The sequence below is a fragment of the Schistosoma mansoni genome, chromosome 7, assembly GCF_000237925.1.
Source record: "Schistosoma mansoni strain Puerto Rico chromosome 7, complete genome".
NCBI classification, from domain to species: Eukaryota; Metazoa; Platyhelminthes; class Trematoda; order Strigeidida; family Schistosomatidae; genus Schistosoma; species Schistosoma mansoni.
Window position 1 is genome coordinate 342,576 of NC_031501.1, and position 23,277 is coordinate 365,852.

The 23,277-nt window shown below is 34.8% G+C and overlaps 1 protein-coding gene across 1 annotated transcript in view; it reads right to left on the reverse strand.

Annotated features, from left to right (window-relative positions):
* Nucleotides 1-3,728: 3,728 nt before the first annotated feature.
* The window catches only part of Smp_130260 (hypothetical protein), a gene marked incomplete at its 5' end in the record, with an annotated part of 47,397 nt that continues 27,848 nt past the window's right edge, over nucleotides 3,729-23,277 (reverse strand). Inside the window, 7 exons of the mRNA XM_018798559.1 lie at nucleotides 3,729-3,907; nucleotides 5,979-6,053; nucleotides 8,923-9,594; nucleotides 11,171-11,252; nucleotides 11,924-11,952; nucleotides 13,290-13,358; nucleotides 14,915-15,155. Of these exons, the coding sequence (XP_018653489.1) occupies nucleotides 3,884-3,907; nucleotides 5,979-6,053; nucleotides 8,923-9,594; nucleotides 11,171-11,252; nucleotides 11,924-11,952; nucleotides 13,290-13,358; nucleotides 14,915-15,155 (1,192 nt within the window). The 3' untranslated portion in view covers nucleotides 3,729-3,883. The remainder of the gene's footprint in view (nucleotides 3,908-5,978; nucleotides 6,054-8,922; nucleotides 9,595-11,170; nucleotides 11,253-11,923; nucleotides 11,953-13,289; nucleotides 13,359-14,914; nucleotides 15,156-23,277) is intronic.

Here is a 23,277-nt window from a genome sequence, read left to right on the forward strand (position 1 = left end):
GATCGGTTGTATGAACTGAATAATATAACACTGCTTACAACTAATTGATACATTTGTATAAATATCTGTTCTAAATAAGGTCACTAGACACTCAAACAGCTCAATTTTGATGAATTTGACTAAAGTTGAGTAGTATTATTGAACTACCTGAGCAAATATCTCATTAATGATTTGTATTATATTCTGTTAGCAACTTCCAACCAAAGAAGGAACTAAATTCATAGTTCTTTATTTTTAACCTAATTCCTGTCAACCATCTAACACTAACTGATAACATTGGAGCACTCATTCAAGGAAACTGTCGACTGAAATATTTTTGTCAATAGAATATTTTTGAGAAATAGAAAGCATTCTCATTTAAATTCGTTCACTTTTTAAAATGAATTGATTGAGTCCGATATAATGACAGTTTTGTCGTATTGTTTCTTTACTAAGAAATTTTAAATCTGAAGTAAATAATGGTTTTCAAAAATTGATTGATTAATTAGTTAGTAAGGACTTGAGTGAATATTATTCAGCACTAAGAAGGACTTGACACGCATGACATTGATCACCACCCAGTGATCAATCAAACGTGATATTTGATGCTTTTCTGATGTATGTATTAGGACGCTACTACATGTATCTTCATTCAGGTATGTGTTTATACTGTTGACTTTGGACTAAACTAAAATTACTTGATACGGTATGACTTTCTGAATCAAAGTCTAAGTTTCACCTTTTACATACTTAGGATCTATTAATTGAAAAAAGACTTATTTTGATTATCCAAACTAAGTGAATGGCAACTTTAAATATAAAGACCTATCTGACTCAAGTTTCTTGTTATTCCATGTTCGTCAGTCTGTCGTGTTTGTAATCTTAAGACAAATAATGCTTATTGTGGGATTTAGACCTGGATTGTGCGATTTCACAACCTGACGTTTTATATTGATCGATGAAGCGCTAAAGGGATTGGCCAAACATAATATATGTCACTACTACTCAGCGAATAATTAGTAGTAGCTATCACCTCACCTACTTCCATTCTGTTATTTATTAACTTGTTTCAGCAAATACCTCTAACTATCTAACATATCACTGTTTTGAACCCTCAATAGTTATGCAATTACTCTTTGTAACATTCGTAATCGTTCTTGTGTATTGGTAGAGTGGTTGATTAGGCCGATCTCCACCACCCACATTACCGCTCACATTAGTACATGGGATGGTTGCCATGATCCAGGAGGCACAAGGAGGATGTGTGAGTCGGATTTTGCCTCTAACATATCAACATAATACATATGATGACAAATTGTTTAGACTAGTAGGAATACTAAAACTTGATCAATAGAATCTGACGATAACTAACGAATAAATAAACATGAAACAAGTTAACAACTTAACGATTGCTTAGTTCCCAAATACTTGAGGTCTTTATATTGTCAGACTTAGTTTGAATAGTAACATCTTAGTCTGTCAAAGTAGGCTTGAAAGTGTTCGACTTTCATGACGTATTTAAGTTGCTCCACGATCACAAGTAGGCTTTGTCGATATGTACTAACTGGAACAAAACCTGTATCAATCAAATGAGTGGTTCTGGTAGAATAATTTCAACCACTTAACCTATACATAACACTTCGTGGGATAACTGTCAAATACTGTTACAAGAGATTACTTTTTTTCTGTAAAATATAGATATTTGTCAATTGGAACATAGAAATAGTTTTCACAGTTTAAATCACGAACTGATCTTAACTAAGCCACCATTATAAACTTAGAAGCCCTGGATGTTCTCTTTATTCCAGTATGAATTGATCACCATAACTGGATTTCAGCTCATTAATCTGCCATTGGTACGGCCGGGAGTGTGAAGAGTCCGCTCTCCCTCTCCAAATGCTCCCACGATTATATAGCCTCTGTTAGGGAAGTCCTACTCACTGCCTTCTCATGGCATTACTGTTATTTACGAAAGTGAGAGGATGAAAAGCGAATGTTCGACTCTTTAACGGGGTTGGTGGACACGGAAAGTTCACCTGGGGGAGTTGGAAAACCGTGGTTCCAAACCAATGGTGTACATGGACTCCAGTATCCTGAGGGAACAAATGGCGTATGAATCAATCGTTGGTCATTGGCTACAATGGAACTGCATCGCTTAACGTTGTTCCACCGCCTTGTGGATCAGATCCTTAGGTCAAAGACTCGGTGTGTGGCACCTTAAGAAAACCACTTGCTTCAGTTTGAGCACCATAGCAGAATCACAGCCCTCACACAAATCAAATAAGATTTGTGTGGCGCATATGTATCTGATGTTCCTTTGTACCAATATTTATGTGTTTAAATAAATAAATAAATAACTTTTGTCTACCAACATAAGTAGTATGTAGCACCAATCAAAAGTGGAATGCCTGGAGAATAAACATTCTCATTTAAGACAGAAGATGATAAATCAACACTAATGAAGAATCTCATACTAACATAATACATCCATCCAGTAATTCCAGCTATTCAATAATGATCAGTTCGTGATTTCAATAATGAATATACCATCATTTTCACAAATCATTCATACCAATAGAAAGTAATTATTAAGAAGATATTTTATTTGTTTCATTTCAAAAAATTTTTTTGATAAAATAATTAAAAAAATATACAAAGGAAGATGTTCAATTACTTGTCACTATGGTAACAAAGATAATGGTGATAATCATCATAGTAAATGTCTTGTCATTAATTAAAAAAAACGACAGGGGTCAGTTACTGACATGTCATTACTATTGAATTCAGCTGTGATTGGCTAGATGGTTTAGTTCGATATAACCTTCAATCGAAATTAAATCTTTATTTCATATTTAAAGACGAAACGTAACTGTAACTGGGAATCCTGTTATCTGACAGAACTGATGAAGATAAGAGAGACGAAAGTTGAAAGAGACACACACAAAGTGATAGAGTGTATGTATATGTTTGTGTGTTTGTGATCGAAAGTTGGCTTAATGTTTTCCCTAGCTTTCAAATGTTTGTAGAAGAAATATTGTTCGTTGAAACATACGCTAGATACTACTGATTACAATATTAGTAGTATATATATGTATGTAGAAGTAGAATTACGCCTTCTAGGCTATTATTCTGTAACAGTAGCAAAATGAGTCGTTGAATTACTAATCATAGATATAATCAACTTGAAATGAATAAAAAAATAGTAAAAAATTAATTCACTACTGATTTCCTTTTTAAAAAAAGCGAAAAGAAAAGAAAATAGAAACAAAATCAATTAGTCAATTGTTTAGTCAGTTGATGTGCGGCCTATGCTCCTCCACGAGGGGTAACAGGCGTAAGTATGGAAGTAAGTTAGTTAGTTAGTCAGTTGACACAATCACAGACTGGTTAGTTCTCGTTTGTTTTTCTATCTGATAACAGTAGTGATAGTCATAGTGAAAGTAGTAGTCCAATGTATAAAAGAGACTAAAAAGAAATAACTAATTGATGATGAAACAATCAACCAGAACTATTATTTTCGATATGATGATAATAACTACTAACAACCATATCAGTAGTATAAATAGTAAATCAGTAGTGTTGGCTGTCGTATATATAAAGTAGCTTTATTTTTTTAAAAAAAAACATGGTTATTCATTTAGATGATGGAAAAATAGTTTAATCGAACTGAATTACACCAGTTCATTGAACACAATTGTTATCCTTCATTACGTACGGCACAGTTAGTGATATACATACACATAGTAGGTCAAAAAAATATATGAGGAATAGGAAAAAGGGAAGAAAACAGCTTCTTCGATGGTGATGCTACATAATGATATTGATTATCTTGGTAGTCAATTCAATTATTGTCTTGTATTAATCTTGTAGAATAAATACAACATTTAGTGTTGTCAATTGTTAATCAATAATCAGATGATGGAAGACTCTAAACAGAAACATTGAGAGAAAGAGAAGAAATCAAGCGGTGGGATAGATTATCAGTTATGTTAAAATGTAATCATAGTTGAAATCGTGAATCAATTTTAGCTAAACCACCATGGAAAACCTGGAAGCATTAGACGGCTGTTTCTTCCTATTGTGGGACTCCTCAGTGTCAGCGCTTATCCATGATCCCGCCTCGCGAGATTCGAACCCAAGACCTACCAGTCTCGCGCTAGAGCACTTAACCGATAGACCACTGAGCCAACCGTCATCCAATGGTGTTAATGTCTAACTTCAAACAATCCACAAAATCTGAGCAACCTTTCACCAATTGTCTTCAGTGAGTTGATATCTCTACAACAAACTTGGTTGAACTCCACTGGTCACTGCTTCCCACTAGAACTCCAAGAAATATCTCTTGAATTCAGTTACTAGTGAGCATATGATTATTATTAGCAGAAGGGGTTTTGTGGAGATTTCAGTATTTTCATAGTTGAAATCATGAGTCAATTGAATCAGTTAGAAGTTTTACATATAAGATTTATATTCATTGATGTTCGCTCAGAGATCGTAAGTTATCTACATATTGAAATAGCTTATTAGTAATATCGCTGATCAAAAGAAGGAAAGATTAATGACTGCCAACCACTACAAAAGTTTAGTTAATTAAGGCTTCCTTCAAGATCATATTCAGGAAGTTAGCATAGGAATTTACCTAAATGTAATATGATATCCATGAAGAAAGTTAGTGAACATTTCAAATGATCAAAATTATTGATTTATTGCTATGCATATTACATTCACCTACGAAGGACAATTTAATGTTATAATCTCACTCTCTGAGATAGTTTAATAAGTCAAGTTACTAGTAATTGGTCATAGATATCTTCGAAGTACTGATAGGATATATTAAGACCATCGAACTACAAGACAAATCAGTTGATGAAAGAGTACGTAGTTAGCGACTGTGATTATTGGGATATATATTACTTATGCTTAATTACCATCTACCTCAACATTTGATATTTTCTAGTATGGGAGTAAGTTGGACGAGAGATAGGGGTGACCACTCAGAGACATACTATCAGTCTATAAACTCACTAACTATTGGACTGAATCATGTTGACAGATATAGACTATGTGGTTAAGGTTCATCTGATAACCACAATCAATTGTTAGGGATATTGGATGATATGGATAAGAATCGTGCTTACTTAAGCAGATAGATTTTGTTCTTTGTCATGCTTTAGATCTTCAATTTTCTTGTCGAATAATATCTTCTATCCTTAACTTTTCCTACTGCTATTATTATTGGTAATACTTTAACTACTCCAGGATATATCTTAATTATTTCCTGGCACTGTGCTGATATGATGAGGCAACTTGTACCAATGAATATATCTACCAGGTTCTACATTGCTTCTAATTGAGTGATTCATTTTCAAATGTCTTGTTAAAGAGAAAACTTAATGAGACAATGAAAGAGAATATATAAGTCTCGCAAATTGAACTCTATACTCGGTTCCTAAGCTAGTTTCGTAACCCTCAAGCTAGAGCTACACAGTAACTCGAACACAAAAGAAAAGGCGGCAAATATACGAGAAGCACCTTACTCCAAAGGTTCCTTTACGTACAGAAAATATAGGATTTTTATAGTATTTTGGAAGTCCTTGGGTTTTCCCTGAAAATTCTAGAATACTACTAAACATAGTAGCAGTGTAGTAATCAGCCAATCAGAAACTCTACATGTGACTTTTTCACTTTCGTGATGTTTCTAGCTAAACTTCTAATCAAAACGCTGATTGGATAAAATGCTTCTTAATGTTTCCTGAGCCTGTCATGTCTGTTGGGAGAAATTTTCAGGATCACCCCAATAGTTTTAATCGTTATCATCTTACTAAAGTCAACAATCTACACCCTCCTCAATATTACCTTGTAAAATTTTCATATTATAAGCTAGAATATTAGCCATATCTATGGTTCCCCTTGAGCAATAAAACGTTTGTAGTACATTAGTGAGAAGCCACAATGTTGAATATAACATATGTGTTCAATCTTTTATTGTTTTAACTTACTTGCATCAGTAATCGTTGAGTTGGACTTTTTATCATTTGAGCTTGGGTTGTTGTCAGACTACGTGATAAAGTTTTCTGAAATTGTAAAAACATCATCTAAAATGATATACAATATTGGATTCGTTTTTGGGAAAAGGAAATATACCATTTGCTAAGAAATTCAGTGATTATTAGGGATTTCCGACATAGATAGTGGCTTACAGTGGAATACAGGACGTGTGTTTCGTCTTATTTGGGACTCGTCAACGAGATGCACCTGGATCACAGAGTTGACCTTCACTCTGGGACTCGAACCTAGTACTGTCAGCTTGTCATTAATAACAAGGAAAGTATTTGTAACCGAACTGGATATGAATAAAATTTGACTAAGATGAAATATAAGATGGTGGTTGGAGGTGGTCAATAGGAAACCCTGAATCCGGGTTTCGTGCTACTTGCCACTCGTCAGCAAGGTATACCTGTAATCATGAGGGAACTGGTGTTCTCTGACGGATTCAATCCCGTGTCACTCAGCTTCACAGTCAGAGACGTTACCACTGAGCTATTCGGGCCACGACTGACCACCTGTAGGATTGAGATGTAATCACGATTGATTGATCACTGGGCTAAAAATGTTTCACCTGAATAGCCTATATCATGAAAACTCCTGGAATAGTGACAGATTATGTGTCAAACTCTGGGTGATTACCGACTATATTTCCAAATTTTAACGATTATCAATGCAAGCAGAATTCAATTTTGTTTATTGTATGTGAACTAAGCTTTTGGTGAAACATTTACTCATATCTTAAACCTTTTTTCTATTGTTCCACTTCAAGTGTAGGAGTAATCTGAGGTTAAAGGGAGAAGCTAGTACGTTAGTACGAAGGGTTGAAGTAGAAAACTTATCATAGAATAACAGTGAATTATAATCATTGTTGTTACTGTTCAGCTTAGATAAAAATGTAAAAAGTGAATTGAAGAAACTACAATGAAGTACTATTCAAAAGCTGTATCCTTGTTTCCTCAACTCTTCAAAAGTTTGGAATGCTCGCAAAACATTTAGAAGTATCACAGTTGTATATTCAACTCCCTTCTCCATCAAGATCTTAACTCTCAGTTCTTCAATACCATTACACTTCAATATTTCCTGATCTCTAGGTGTTTCATCTAAAACTGACTTATTTTTGGTTAATATACGATTGCTCTAATTAGATTTCAGTCAAATTACAACATATCTTGTTATGTAATCATTTTCACAGTTATTAATCTTTATCCAAGGTTTATGACATTCTTACGACAATCATTATTTTAGGTTTTTAGTTTGTTACCATGCTCAGTTATTCATTGATCTCTGACCAAGCATACTGTCTGTTATCTGTTTGTGAAAAAGTGGTATAAATTTTGAGATGGTATAGTACAGATGGTACTGTGAGCGATTCTAATCTATGTCACTTAGAGCCTCCAAACACTGACCATGTTTATTTTGGAGCACCAATCACGTTGTCATTACCTACCAATATGGCTTAGATCAACCGTCAATGACTTCATGGACTGATACCGAGTTTTTGTCTGACCGCTGAGTGCTGATGATATCGTTCAGAAGGGCAATGAAAGCTCTACGAACAAAACTCCATCAAAATCATCCACCTGAGCTACAAATCTTCTCCATCATCTCAAATGACAAGCTATGTTTCTCAATAATATCTATTTGTTCTAAGATATAATTCGTATACATTAGGATGACGAATACTGAATAGGACGAAATGTAAGTCCTATCTATCATTGATGACTACTACCCAACTTTTTTGAAATGTTTAATTAAACGACAATATCTAGATGATTTTTCCTGGATGCCCATATTCTGATAGTGACTAATCATTTTGGTACAGTTAGGCAACTAGAGATTGATTACATGTTACCATCACACGATTGGCCAAGATATGGCTTTCATTTCTAAAGAACAATACACATGCCACTGATTAGAAAATGTAGCTTAAATTTCCAATCGACGAACAAATATACACATATGCATTAATATGAATCCAGACCTATTTCTTCATTTGGTTATCCATCGGAAATCATCTTTTTTCATTCTTGGTCTTCTTACTCATACAACCAGATATATTCATGTAATGGAAGCTTATGTAACAATATCAGAATCGAACCTTGTATAACGCAACATAATTCCAGTTCTTAACGCCAACGGAAAAATACAAAGGAGAGCTCCGTCTTTTTTTCTTGTTCTTAGGACATTATTAACTATACAGTATTGATTTTGAAATACAAACGATGCCTCTTTTTCCCCAAGTTAAGTGAATTCAGTTCAACTTACACTAATCAAAAACAATTCCTGGAGAAAGAGAGACGGTTAATTACCTAGTAAATTCCATGGTTTACGTAATGGATTGATCTAAGTTAGACAATCTCTGGAGACTAGAAAACATGAAACTCTCATTGCATTATAGTGTGGGGATTTTTCTGGCCTATTAAGATTCGGCTCCACAGGATTGGGCTGTATTATTCATATTGTAAAGAATCTGGATAGGGTCTGGTTCTTTTGAAAACCCTCTAGCAGAATATATTTATAATTGCTTGTGTGACTTGATTAGTACTCTTCAGAAACTCATATTTACAAAATCAGCAAAGATATCAGAATAGCGGTTTACAGTTTGAGCTATCTTCAAGAGATTTGAAGGTATTAGGCTTGATACTCGGTATAGGTCGTAGATACATACCATCATGGAGTTCATTACAAAGAAGAGAAAATTGTCTTGTACTACCTCAGTCAGTCAGTCAGTCACAGAGTAGAACTTCGTACGTACGTACATCAGTTCGAGCTGCCATACCACATTAGCACTTGTACTACCTTATCTTATGACAGTTTTACTAAGGTCAGTACTTGATCTATGTAATAAAACGAAACAATATTGACAAGTCTCTTAATAACACTTAACAAACTTACTGATTCATTAAAACCTTTGTTCTTTTCAACTTTATTCAATTCATTAGGATGCATTAATGAATGTATATAAGGTTGATAATATGGAAAACGTTTACCAGTTGGTGATAATTGACGTTTTATATTTTTCATTCTTCCTTCTGGACTTGATTGTCGATTTGGTGATGATGATGATGCTGATTTACATGGACTAATTGAATATGGTAATATTGTTTGATCATATAATTCTGGTTTTATCATAGATAAATGTGATGGAGATATAATCATTGGTTTATTAATAGGAGTAGAAGTATTTGATGAATTTATATTGGTGGATGTTTGATTTAAATGTTCTGATTGATTAGAATTACTTTGTTGATGATGATGATGATCACGTTGACGAGGTTGAGGTGGTTGATGATCATGATGATGGTGATGATGTTGAGGTGTATAATCATCTTGACGTTGAGATTGTTGTTGTTGCTGTTGTTGTTGTTGATGATGATGATGATGATGATGTGACGTATTGACCGGATTGTTTGAAGGTCTTTGTTTATTACTGTCGAATATAGTCTGATATTCTTGAGGTTTAATTGGATAATTATTATTTGACATTGTAGTTTTATCTAAATTACCTGGTTTATTCATATTGTATAAAAATGTTTTCAATGAATCACTTAAACGTGAATTTTCCTCCTTGAAATAAAGAACGTCGGTACAAGACAAATCAAAATATAAGAAAAATTATTATTCTGAAATTGCTTGCGACATATTTTCAACATATTTGATATATGGATAACAGTGGAATCTAGAATGTATGTTTCGTCCTACTTGAGACTCGTCAGCTTGATGTTTATCACATTGAGACTTAAATTCAATCTAGTTAATCCGTTTCAAGAAGCGAATAGGATAACACAAAGATTGATTATTACTAGTCCTAAGTAACAATAACCAGAAATTATTAATACTTACTCATTCATTAAGTATGTTGTACCCAGTGGTTACAAATAGAAGCAGATACGAAAAGGATGAATGTTAAATGGAATGAACTGGAAAGGATTGCTTGGGACAGTGTTGGATGGAGAATGCTGGTGTGTGGCCTATGCTCTTCCATGAGGGGTAACAGGAGTAAATAAGTAAGTAAGTAACCCTGTGGTTACAGTCTCTTTTGGACTCATTTAGTAAACGAGTTTATAATGTTGCAGTGTGGTTTTAGTTAAAGACTTCATTTCATACTTATATTTCCATCATAAACTGACATAAATAACGAAAACCCTATATTGAATAACATGAAGAAATGAATGAATATTTGGTTAATATTTTCAATCCATCAGTAATACACACACATATACTCACTCAAGAGCTAATCGAGAATGGTATCCAAGACCTTTTCACTGTTGACTGAATGAATTCTTTCGGATCATGCTGTAATGTAACTACTACTCTAGGTTACTCAACATAATATCCATGATAAAGCTAGTCTCTATGATACTCTATGCGATCTAGATTTCAGACTAGTTGATACACTTCAATCTCTTTAGTCTCAAAGTTAGGCTGAGTAACACAAATTCAAATACTTTACGTCAAAACAATTAAGTTCAGTGCTTAATGAGTCTTAATAGTGATCTAGCTAAAATTAATTACTAACTTAAACTATGAAGATTAATAGAGATAATATAAAATGAGGGGAGAAATAACAATGTAATTACAAATTTGGTCTTAAATTCTAAGAGAAAACTTAAAAATGACCAAATGTATTTACCAAAGCAACGTCATATTGTTAACTATTAGTTATTAAAAGTAAAGATGGACAGTGGCTAGCAGTGGAATTTAGGATGTGCGTCTCGTCCAATTTGGGACTCGTCAGCTGGATGTACTGATTAAGTAAAGCACGAAATAATAAATAAAAAAATTTTTCTTGAAATAAATCATGAATTAAGTATTTTAGCAGTTGAGATAATGAATCAATTGAAGCTAGACCAATATGAAATACCTGGAAGCACTGAACGGCTGTTTCCTCCTATTGTGGGACTCCTCAGTGTCAGTGCGCATTCACAATCCCGCCTCGCGAGATTCCACCCCCCAGGACCTATCAGTCTCGCTCACGACCGCTTAACCTCTAGACCACTGAGCCGACATCCAACAGTATTTTCCATGGTGGTCTAGCTTCAACTGATTCATAATCTCAACTCTTAAAATTACTATAATATCCAAAAATAACCCTTCTGATAATAATGAAGTATTTCATAAAAGAAAAAAATATAGTGCTTACTTCTAACATATGAATAGCTTCTTCCTTAATTTTGATGATACCACGTAATTCTGAAATTTCAGCGTTTGATTTTTTCGCTTGTCTGAAATATATAAATGTAGGATTAGTGAAATAAAACACAACAGAATGATATAATGTTTTCTTAGAATTAGTTAAAATGATCTTTATCTCTCTCTCTCTCTGTCCGCTGATGTCTGTGGTTGCGTTATAGATTAGTTCAGTCATATGGTCTAAATGATCAGTGATGATTTAATTATCAATTGCCATAGCGATAAATGAACAACAACTAAGACCTTAACATTCATAGACCATCGATCTCCTTCTAACTCTATGATGATGATGATGATTTGGATGATGATGATGATGATGATTATGATGATGATGGAAGGTAGATTAATTCTATGTTGTACTCAATTCATTCATAAATCGAAATTCATACAATAATAGATTTGGAATGTTTAACGTCAGAATAACATAGTTAAGGGACTACAGTATGTATATGACTGTTTGGAATTCAGTAGTCAAAACGTCTCACAAGAACATCATAAACATCTTAAAGTCTATCAATGGTCAGCCGATGTTGAATGACCATTATGAAGATTGTTCTCATTTACAGATTCATCAATTCATGACGGATACAGCTGACAAATTAAACTAATCTCGATAAGACCACTTCAGTTAAAAAGGAAACTACGAATACAAATAGATCATAAGAGGATGAAGATTCCTTACAAAAAATGTTGTAACACTTACCTATCCAATAGGTAACCGAATTCAGTTTGCTATTACAAAAAAAAGGTAAGAAACGAAAAATAAATTAAGCAAGGAAGATTTAAGCGTAGCTGAAACGTGATTAATGAATGCATGGTACTGACTTCATAGCTAATCCTTTATCCTCAGAAAACTCCTGCCCCCAAATGCCCTGGTACGGCCAAAAGTGGGGAGAGTCCGCTCTCCCTCTCCAAATGCTCTCACATGACCACGCGTATATAGCCTCTACCAGGAAAGTCCTACTCACTGCCTTCTCGCATCATTATTGTTGTTTACGAAATTGAGAGGATGAAAAGCGAACGTCCGGCGCTTTAACAGGGTTGGTGGACACAGAAAGTTCACCTAGGGGAGTTGGAAAACCGTGGTTCCAAACCAATGGTGCACATGGGTTGGCTTCAGTATCCTGAGGGGCCAAATGGCGTATGTATCAATCGTTGGTCACCGGCTACCATTGGACTGCATCTCCTCACGATGCTCCATTATCTTGTGGATCAGATCTTTAAGTTAAAGGCTCCGGATGTGGCCCCCTCAGGAAAGCACCTGCTTTGGTTTGGGCAGCCGGGCAGCCCTCACACAAATCAAATGAGATTTGTGTGACGTATACATATCTGGTGCCTCTTTGTGCCAATATTTATGTGTTCAAATAAATAAAAAAATAAAAATACAACTCCTACAAATAAATCTGAACAGTAGAGAGGTGCGAGATGAAAACAGAAACCTTAAGGTTCATTTACGTACAAAATACTAGCTTAGTTATACGATGATTGGTAACCTTTACAATCTCCAAATGTCTGGAAACATGTCAAATTAAGTGACAGAGTAAGGAACCATCCAATCAAATTTTGACCCATTACTTACTCACTTACTTACGCCTGTCAACCCTCATGGATAGGCATAGGCCGCCCATAAGCATCCTTCATCCAATTCTGTCCTGGACAAATAATCCATTAATTTTCTAAAAGTCTTTGTGGTATTTACTGACTAGGTGAAAATTTCTCAGCCTTTAGCGGGCTTCCGAAGATCTTATCGATGAATTCTTGTGGGGTTTCCAATAATAACTAAGCAACTGTGAGTGATAGCTATTGTCTATTCATCCTGGAGATTATCTTTCTGTCAGTAGTTTAGGCGTTAAATCCACATCGCAAACCCTGAAGGCTGTAGATTTTATCAACAGTATGATCATGGACACTCACTACTGAGGAGTCGCACACTATAACGAAACTGCTGCTCAGTACCTCCAGGTTTTTATTAATTGTTTAATGAAGATTATTTCGTGATGTAAATTATGAAATCTAATAATCTGCACAGAAACCTATACTGAAATGAAATTTAAATCTTACTTACTTACCGTGCTTTTTGCCGCTGTTTGACGTAATGCTGAAGCAGTACGTACAGGATTGGAACCATCTGATTCAATCTACTCAAAATGAAAAAAGAAACACTAGTCATGCAAACAGCTTACAAAAAACAAAATAACACTAGTGAAAGTAATAAGATCAAGGAATCATAATGCTTTTATTTATTCAATTAGATAAATGATTTATTCACCGTGAATTAGCATTAGTAGCTCCATTTATGATTTTTCAGCTTTTCTCTCCCTCAAACCCATTAGGTATAGAATCAAAGAGCATCATACCTTTCAATGTGTATATGTTTTCTAACGTATAACATTTGGTAATTTTATAAAGTTGAGATCATGAGTCAATTGAAACTAGACCACCACGGAAAATCTGGAAGCACTGAACGGCCGTTTCGTCTTATTATGGGACTCCTCAGCAGTGCACATTCACGATCCCGTACTCGCGAGATTCGAACCCAGGACCTATTAGTCTCGCGCGCGAGCGCTTAACCACTAGACCACTTAGCCTTTGGATTAGACTATTCATTGAACTGTATCATAATTCATCATCCTATTATAGTCAAGCTATATAATTGAATAACATATTTATTTATGAACTTGGACTTAAGCTATCGTTTATTTATGACAGTTAACGATACTAGCAACCTTGGCAATCGATATGAAGTTTCAATGGTCAACCTGATGATAAGATACTGAATTCAATAGCGAGCAGGCTATTTAATTATTTGATAAACTGACTCAATTGAGTTTCTAAATGACTGAAATTAGAAATTTCTAGATCATTTCATTTTAAAAACAGTCTAAAAATTATTGACATGAAATTAAGGAAGAATTCGATTTCATTGTAGCTGCTATTTTGTCATAATGACCAAGTTCTTTTGTTGTGATAAATCGGTTTATACATTCTGGAAACCTTGTCATTGTAGTTCCATCCTACCAGGCAAGCTTGTGTCAGAGTGACAATATGAAATGCAAAAAACTTAAGTTCTGGTCGCGAACATCTACCACTAACCGTTCTAAGGTATTGTGTCATTTAGGTGTGTTTCATAGGTAACTAAAACACCTGGTAATGTTATCTTCAAACAGACTGAGAAAAAGGTTAGAGAGAATCTGTTCTAAAGACAAAACAACTCCGGTTGTTACACCAATCTCCAGTACTCGACAATTAAAAGGTTCGTAACTGGTACAACAACAACCACTCACAAAAATATGGTGTATTACCGGCTTCAAACATTGTCATTTTAACCTCTGAGACCAAGATATCAGGTTGACAAGATGACCAAAACTAATCCAGCTTCCATTTCAAGTCCTAACAGAAGTAATACCTAACCATAGCTTGAGAATCCTTAAATTATCAACAGCTTGATTACCTTCGAATTTACTACTGCTTTAGTTATAAATATTGTCATATCACTTTTGATTTGATGTTAGTTTGGACTAGAAATACATTTTTGTAGGCCTATCTGCAAAAATTACTCTTTAATATTGACATCCCTGAAATAGTTATCTTCCTTACCACTTTACATAACTCTGACCTTCATTCATTCACAAACACACTTCAATAGTTGCCTCATTAGTATCTAGTCAGATTGAAAAAAACACAATGAGCTTACAAGTTTAGACAACATATTCAACTGTGATCTAAGCTGTTGTACTTCATTCATTGAATCAACTATTTGTGGTAACTCATTTGTTGAACGTCCAATTCTTGTTGTATATACATTTTTATCAGGATAATTAGTTGACTGTATTGGTTGTGATGGATTAGTTTGATGATAATAACCTCTAGAGCCGGAATTCAAATTTGGTAAAGCTGATCTAATATTTATTGGTGCTGTTGATATTGAGGCTTCTCTGTAAATATTTTTGAAAGAAAAAAAAACCGAGATAAAGGTTACAGTTTACATTATTGACTAATCTTAGTTATATATACTTGAAATCATGAAGCTAGACCACTGTAGAAAACCTGGAAGCACTGGACGGCCGTTTCGTCCTATTGTGTGACTCCTCAGCAGTGTGCATCCACGATCCCGCCTCGCGAGATTTGAACCCAGGACCTACCAGTTTCGCGCCAGAGCACTTGACCGACAGACCACTGATCTTAGGAAATGGACAATTGTTTTGTCCAAGTGTAGAACTCTTTAATAATGAATAACCATTGCACAAATATGGGTCGAACCCAGGACATTCAGGTCTGGCAGCAAGTGCTTGAATTCTAAATTACTGGGTTGACACCCACTGATCTGGATTTATAAATTCAGTCAATTTATAAATTCAGTCAATTCGCGGTATTGAGCAGCCATTTTCATGCACTATTGTCAGGTAAGTGTGTCACTCATGTTCTGGTCACAGCTTCTCATAGAAACTCTGGGAATCATTTTTCAAAATTAGTCACTAGTGAGCATACGATTGTTTCTCATACAGAAGGTTTATCTTCGAGCACTGTACAATTCACATTTACGTGGTTTATCGAATGTAGAGAAAAACTTATTGTCTGCTAGTCGGCAAATGTTTGATGAATGGAATTTATGGATTATTTATTTTGCATTATGATTAATAGTGAAATCTTGGACACATGTTCTGTCCGATGTTTACTACCTGCAACACAAAGTCTATGCTCACAATGAAATCTGGATCCAATGATCATTCCTTCATCAAACTCCACTGCATTACTTAATATGCTATTAAGGTGAAAATACCCCTAGTGAAAGGATCCCAAATAGGATCAAACATGTGTCTGAAAATTCAATTTAGGCTAATGTTCAAAATATATAGTCCGAGAAGGTTGATATGCTTGAACTAAATCGATTCCGCGGTAACGAACGAAAGCCAATGACACAATTACTCGATAAGCTATTCTAATCTGTTGCCCCAGGCCCCGCTAACTAGATGAAGAAGTCCAAGGCAAGTAGGGGAATATATGTATTCCGTAAGCAGCCGAGTACAAGCAATCAAATAAGGGAAAAAGTCAAGCGCATTTATACAGCAACAAATTGTCCTTGAGCATCATTAATAAATAGCACACACAAAGAAACAATGGACCAATAGCGTTTAAGATAGTTTACAAGTGAGAAATATGACGTGAAGGTAAAAAGAGCGCGTTTGGTGCGAAAACAGCTAAATTCAAATTTCCAAAATAAAATTACAAAACTAAGCCATTTACCAAGTAAGTTCTGGGGATTTGACATCCCTAACAAAGGTGTAACAAAATGATGTGCCATGGTTTCAACTATATAAAACAACTAAAATCTCCACAAAACCCCCTTCTGATAATAACCCATATTATCGATTTTTTAATTCCAACAATCTCATGTAAACCGTCGACAACTAACAAAATTATCACAGAATCAATAATATCTGCTTCCAGATCTTATTTGATAACTACATCACCCACTTCCACATGTTTTTCAATTTCATCTCCAAATAACCTTTAACCTCATTCTGACCTCCAATCTCTTATATATATTTATGTAGATATTTAATAATAATAACATTAATCACTTTAATTGTTTCACATTATATCTTATATCAATGTAAACTTTCAATAAATAATAATGGTTGTAAGCAGCTGCTGATAAGTAATCATAAAATATAGTGAATTCATATTATTCTACCTTAATTGATAGTAAGTTTCTAAATTCAATCATTTCATAATGTGATGAGACTAACCGTAGTAGAAGTAAATAACTGACTAACTTTCAATTTGATTGATATTATTAGCGAACAATTTTGATGGAGTTTTGTTCTTTGAGCTGGATGGTTTGATCGTGAAGCTTTCATCGTTCTTATGAACGACATCGTCATCAGCACAAACTTCGGGAAGAACTATATATCTAAATTAGTAACTAATAAGTAAACTATTATTGTAGGTTAGAGAGATGGGGGTTTTTTTTTTAGGAAAAAACCGTTTATTTGGAAAATTGTATCACCAAATGTTATGACAGTATCTTTTCGGTAAGAGTTTGTAATTTCATTGTAGTTCCATTGTGTTGTAACTAAATGCTGACTAAGTAGTTTTAATGTTATCAGTCAGTCAGTCACAACGTAGAACTTCGTACGTACGTACATCAGTTCGAGTTGCCATACCACATTACCACAGAGATGCAGTTGTCGATTCAAATTCCATAGTGGTAGAAGTAGTAAGAGTATAAACAGTAATCAGAAAGATTAGGGTTTGAAGATGTTATTCAAGGAGTATAATCCAATGAAATAAGTTTGAAAAGAGAAAAAATTAGAGGCATGAAGAATTCAGAAGATTAGAATTTGATAGAACACAAAGATTGGATGCACCTTCGCCATGGCAAACGATTTTGAGCCATGTCATTCAAAGTCTCTAACCATCGATTGCTATCATCTCGCGAATCCCAACCAAGTAGTATACACCTACCAGCATGGCTCAATCCACTTGTCAGTGACTTCATGGATTTGTGCCACGTTTTGGTCTGGCCGCCCCTAGCTTTCTTCCAACCTACTCCTACATCATAAAACATTGCACGTCGGGGCAGTCGGTGGTTTGGCATCTGTAACACGTGTCCCAGACATCTCAACTGATGAAGTTTCACTACTTTATCAATCGATTTGCCATCCTTACCTAGTACCCGTTTCCTAACGACTGCATTACTTACTCGGTGCTTCCAGGATATACGAGCAGTTTTATTGTTAAAGTGTTCTCCGTAGGACCTGAAAGTTTTGAATTCCAGCCATTGAAAATGGTTTTGAGTACACACTACTGAGAAGTTCTTTAATAGGACAAAGAAATTTTCTATTTCTCTCTAGCTTTCAATCATGCCTCAATTAAAACCAATCTTATACGAATGTAATCTATAAATAATAACTATGGAAAAACAATCGGGAGGCGAATTGCGACTCACACGTCCTCGTCGTGCCTCCTGGATCATGGCAACCATCCCATGTACTAACGTGAGCCGTAATGAGGGTGGTGGAGATCGGCCTAATCAACCACTCTACTAATACCCGAGAACGATTACAAATGCTATATAGAGTCATTGTATAACTATTGATGGTTCAAAAGAGTAGTAAAAAAATGAGTTTGCCCAAACAAAAACAAAAATGACAAAAAAATAGGTTGTGAGTGTTATGTAATGGTTCTGCGTAAGCAGTGCAGAAACAGCTATCCCGCTCCGGTAGTTATGCCATGCTTCGATGTAGCACTCTTCTCCAGAAGGGCCTACTAGACTTTATCATTCAATATGGCTATATTCTATATGAAAAATCAATTATCTTTTAGATAGTTGAAATTCTACAAAAGGACTAATGCTAAATTGTAAAAAATACATCCAAAATTTAGTCATCCCGATTATTTTGTTCGTGTGTCTATGCAAATGTCTATATTTTTTCATAGGATGTCTGATTTTTTTTAAAGTGTTTCACTTGTTCATTTAAGTAATGATGTACTCTGTCTCTCTCTCTCCGCCCCCCCTCTCTCTCTTTTCATCATGATAAAAAGCAAAAATTATCATATTTCGAATAATTTCCAATCTGTCACTTTTTTTCTCATTTAAGTCACCAATTGTGACTACTTTTTATCTCTAGGTAGAGTTTCAAATATTTTTTAACCCTTTATCTCTTAGCTTAATTTATTTACACTCTAATTATATTCATTTTTATATTGATTGTTTAAATCTTCCTATTGGTGTTTAGGACTGCAATCGATCAGTCTCTTATAGACATATGTGCATGCTGTGTGGATTGTTTCGACATTACCTGAAGTCACAAGCATAATTACAATCAATACAAAAATGGATTCAACTTGACCCCATTGCACAAGTCAGTGACTATCTGGGCTTAGTAGCTAAGTGGATAACGTAATGGCATTTGGAGCGAACGATACTAAGTTGGAGTGTCGGAATGAACATCAACCCTAGGATTCAAATACATCCAGCTGACAAGTCTCAAATCGGATGAAACGCGAGTCTTAGATTCCACTGTTAGCCAAAATCATCTTTTCATAGTTGAAATCATGGGTCAATTAAAGCTAGACCACCATCGAAAACCTGGAAGTACTGAACGGCCGTTTCGTCCTATTATGGGACTCCTTAGTGGCAGTGCGCATCCACGACCTCGCCTCGCGAAATTCGAACTCAGGACCTACCAGTCTGTTGTACAGATGTCAACTCACTGAAGATAATTGGTGAACGGTCGCTCAAAATCGTGGATTGGTTGAAGTTAAACATCAACACCGTTGGATGACGGCCGGCTTAGCGGTCTATCGGTTAAGGGCTCCGGCACGAGACAGGTAGGTCCTGGGTTCGAATCTCGCGAGTGCGGGATCGTGGATGCCCACTGCTGAGGAGTCCCATAATAAGATGAAGCGGCCGTCCAGTGCTTTCAGGTTTTCGATGGTGGTCTAGCTTCAATTGACCCATGATTTCAACTATGAAAATACTGAATTCTCCACCAAACCCCATCTGGCCTAAAATCATCTTTGCTTCCAATTATATTCGTTTCTTTATGGATTGATGAATAATACAAAAGTTCTCCTGATTTATACCCGCTAAGACATGTTGACAGATGCAGACTACTTGGTTGGAGTCCACGCGACTATCGTAACCAATGGTTGGAGACTCTGTGTGATATGGCTCAGAATCGATCACATTGGTGCAGATGTATACACTGTTTTTCGTCTCTTAAAATCGTGAGATTAAAATTGCTTTATATTTTTCTTTCTACCAACTAATTCTTTCTCTTATACTAAATCTTTTTTTATATATTACTACCATTGAAGTAAGTACTTCTATGAATTCGGTGTTCATCTTGTTGTACTAATGAGATGTGACAACATGGATCGATGCATATATGTGCCTGATCCTACGTTGTAGCTGACTGAAATGTTCAGTTTAGTGATACTGAACAGGTTGCCCTAAATCAAAGTTTTTATAGAAAGGGTTCAGTATAATAACTTCTCTAAAGAACTCAGTATTCAATGTTGGATAATTGAAGAGTGTCACTATTCATACTAACTGCTAATTGTTATCAAATAGTCTTTGTAACTGTAAAAGAATCAATACCTCATCTATGTACTTAGAACTGAGTATGTTATTGAATATCATGATCAGAGATGTTATCACTAAACTATTCAATTATCATATAGATTCATTCCAAATAATGATCACTGTATTGTCAAATCATTGATATGTAGAGAACCTTTTTGCTTTGTTGATTATAAGTAACCTCAAAGGTATCATTTCGATGCAGATTGTTGTCGGTTTTACCACTCATATGACATATCCCATATTCTCTCAAAACTACAAACATACAGAGACATTTATAATGTAATTACATCATTATTAGTTAAATATGGTGCAATAAGTTGTATTAACTTAAACTGGCAGAATTTATTTTAATAGTTGAAATCACGAGTCAATTGAAGCTAGACCACCATGGAAAACCTGGAAGCATTGCAAAGCTGTTTCGTCCTATTGTGGAACTCCTCAGTAGTGCGCACTCACGATCCCACCTCGTGAGATTCGAACCCAGATCATTCCAGTCGCGCGCACGACCATTTAACCACTGGGACCACTGAGCCGGCGTCTAACGGTGTTAATGTCTAACTTCAATCCATCCACGAAATTGAGTGACACATCCACTAACGTCTTCAGTGGGTTACTATCTCACAACAGACCGGATTGAACTCCACTGGTCACTGCTTCTCACTAGAACTCCAGAAAATACCTCATGGAGCCAGTCACTAGTGAGCATATGTTAATTAATAGCAGAAGGGGTTTTGTGGATATTCTATTTATTTTAACTCTGATGAGAAGAATATCTAGTGTTTCCCTGTTTTCTATGTTTTTATAGCTAATGGCAATACATCATTTAAATTTCAAACTCGACAGTCTTCTCAATACCCTTTCGTAATAAAGGTGATATGGCAAGCCAGTAAGAAGTAGCCAAAAAAGGTCAATCGATGGGAATCAGAGGTGACCTAAAGGACAAGCGTATATTATTTGCCAAAAAATGGATTGAATTTCTAAAGGATATATATATATATATATATATATACATTGTGTTCATGCTTAAGTAGTCAGGTGGGGTGTTAATACGTAGCCCGTAGTGTATCAGTATCAGATTTCGAAAACAACCCATCATTACCTCACAAAATCTTTAAGTTTCTAGTTGAAATATCAATTCATATCAAAATCCATAGTTAAATTAACCATCTTATCGTTCAATCTTCATGTCCAACTTGGTCTCATCTACTATTAATTTAAACATAAGTATTGGTACAATGAGGCACCAAATACATATGCGACACACAAATCATTCGATTTATTTGAGGGCTGGGATACTGTCCGGAAACAAAAACTGAAGCGCATGGTTCTCTAAAGGGGCGGCCCTCTGAGACTTTCACCTAAAGGTCTAGTCCACAAGGCAGAAGAGCAACGCTAGGGGATGCAGTATCATGGTAGCCAGTGACCAACAAAAAGTTGATACACCATTCCTTCTCTTAGGATCCTATAACCCAAAGGCACCATTGATTTGGAATCAGAGTATTCCAACTCCCCTAGGTGGATTCTCCATATCCGCGAACTCACAGTTTCTTACAGAACAGTCCGTTCTCAAGAAAACAGTGAGTAGGACCTTTGTCAGTATTTGTATACACGTGGTCATGTGAGAGCATTTGGAGAGAGATCTAACTCTCCCAACCCTCGGCTGTACCACAATATTTGGTGGGGGGGCCCCATAAAATACAAAAAAACAAACAATAAACACTGTACACTTACATTTGATCATTTGTTTCTAATATTAAATATTGAGATTTAAAAAGATGTCGTATTAAATATAAATACAGTTTTCGTATCTCTGATAAACATACATTTTTTGTATGTTTTTTTCTTTTCAATCGATTGGATAGATTAGTAACATGATTATGTAATTGTAAATTACAATCTTTATCATATGGATCATGATAAGATTGTTTAAATGGAGAATGTTCCTCATTATAAAGCATTGATAAGCCATTAATATTATTATTATTATTATAAGTAGTATTTACAGTGGAATTTGTTTTATTCACAGAATTCTTATTTAATAATCCATATTTAACTTTATGTAATTGATGATCAGGATTTAGATCCAATCCTATTCGATCAATATCATGATCATGATCAGGATCGTTTTGATGATGATTATGAATTTTCTTATATTGAATTGTAGATTCCTCTCTTTTATTATCCATATTTGTAATAGTATTATTATCATACTTAGATGTATTACTAATGGTATTATATTCTTTAAGTGTAGTAAATCGATGATTCGAATTACCCATAACTAGAAATGAATCGGATTTTTTCAAAAATCTTAATTACCATCTATACTACTTATAATCATCATTTTATATAAGATAAATGAACGTTGTATGGTGAGGATAAAAAAAGTCAAACAAATATCACTATGGTAGTTGTAGTAGTCATGTATCCGTTTTACAAAAATGGGGAATGATGATGATGGTGATGGTGATGATGGTTTGTATTGTTGCTAGACATTAAATAAATGACCAATTGTATATATTTTTTTAGACAATAATGAAAAATCAATCAATCGAAAGGGAATATTAACCAATGATAGTAAAGTTCTAATTTAGGAAAAACACATAGTTACATATCATTGAACAATGAATATATATACAGATAGATAGTCCTTTTCTTATTTAGATTCTATAGGATATGATTTTATAAGTTATTTATTTGAGATTGGTTGAATGTGTAGATTGTATTTGTCATAGTTTCATATGATTAGGTTAGGGTTTTCTTAGCATAGTTGTTTTGTACGAGATAAGGTTGCTGAGCCCATGTCCAACTCTCCTCTTTTATCCGGTCTTGGAATGGGCAGTAACCCCAGAAGTGTTATAGGCCATATTTCTACAGTTCAAGAACATATAGAACTCAAAACAATTGTCAACCAAATATCAAAGTCAGAATCTTCAATATGAACGTCAAGACAGTTGTACTGTGAA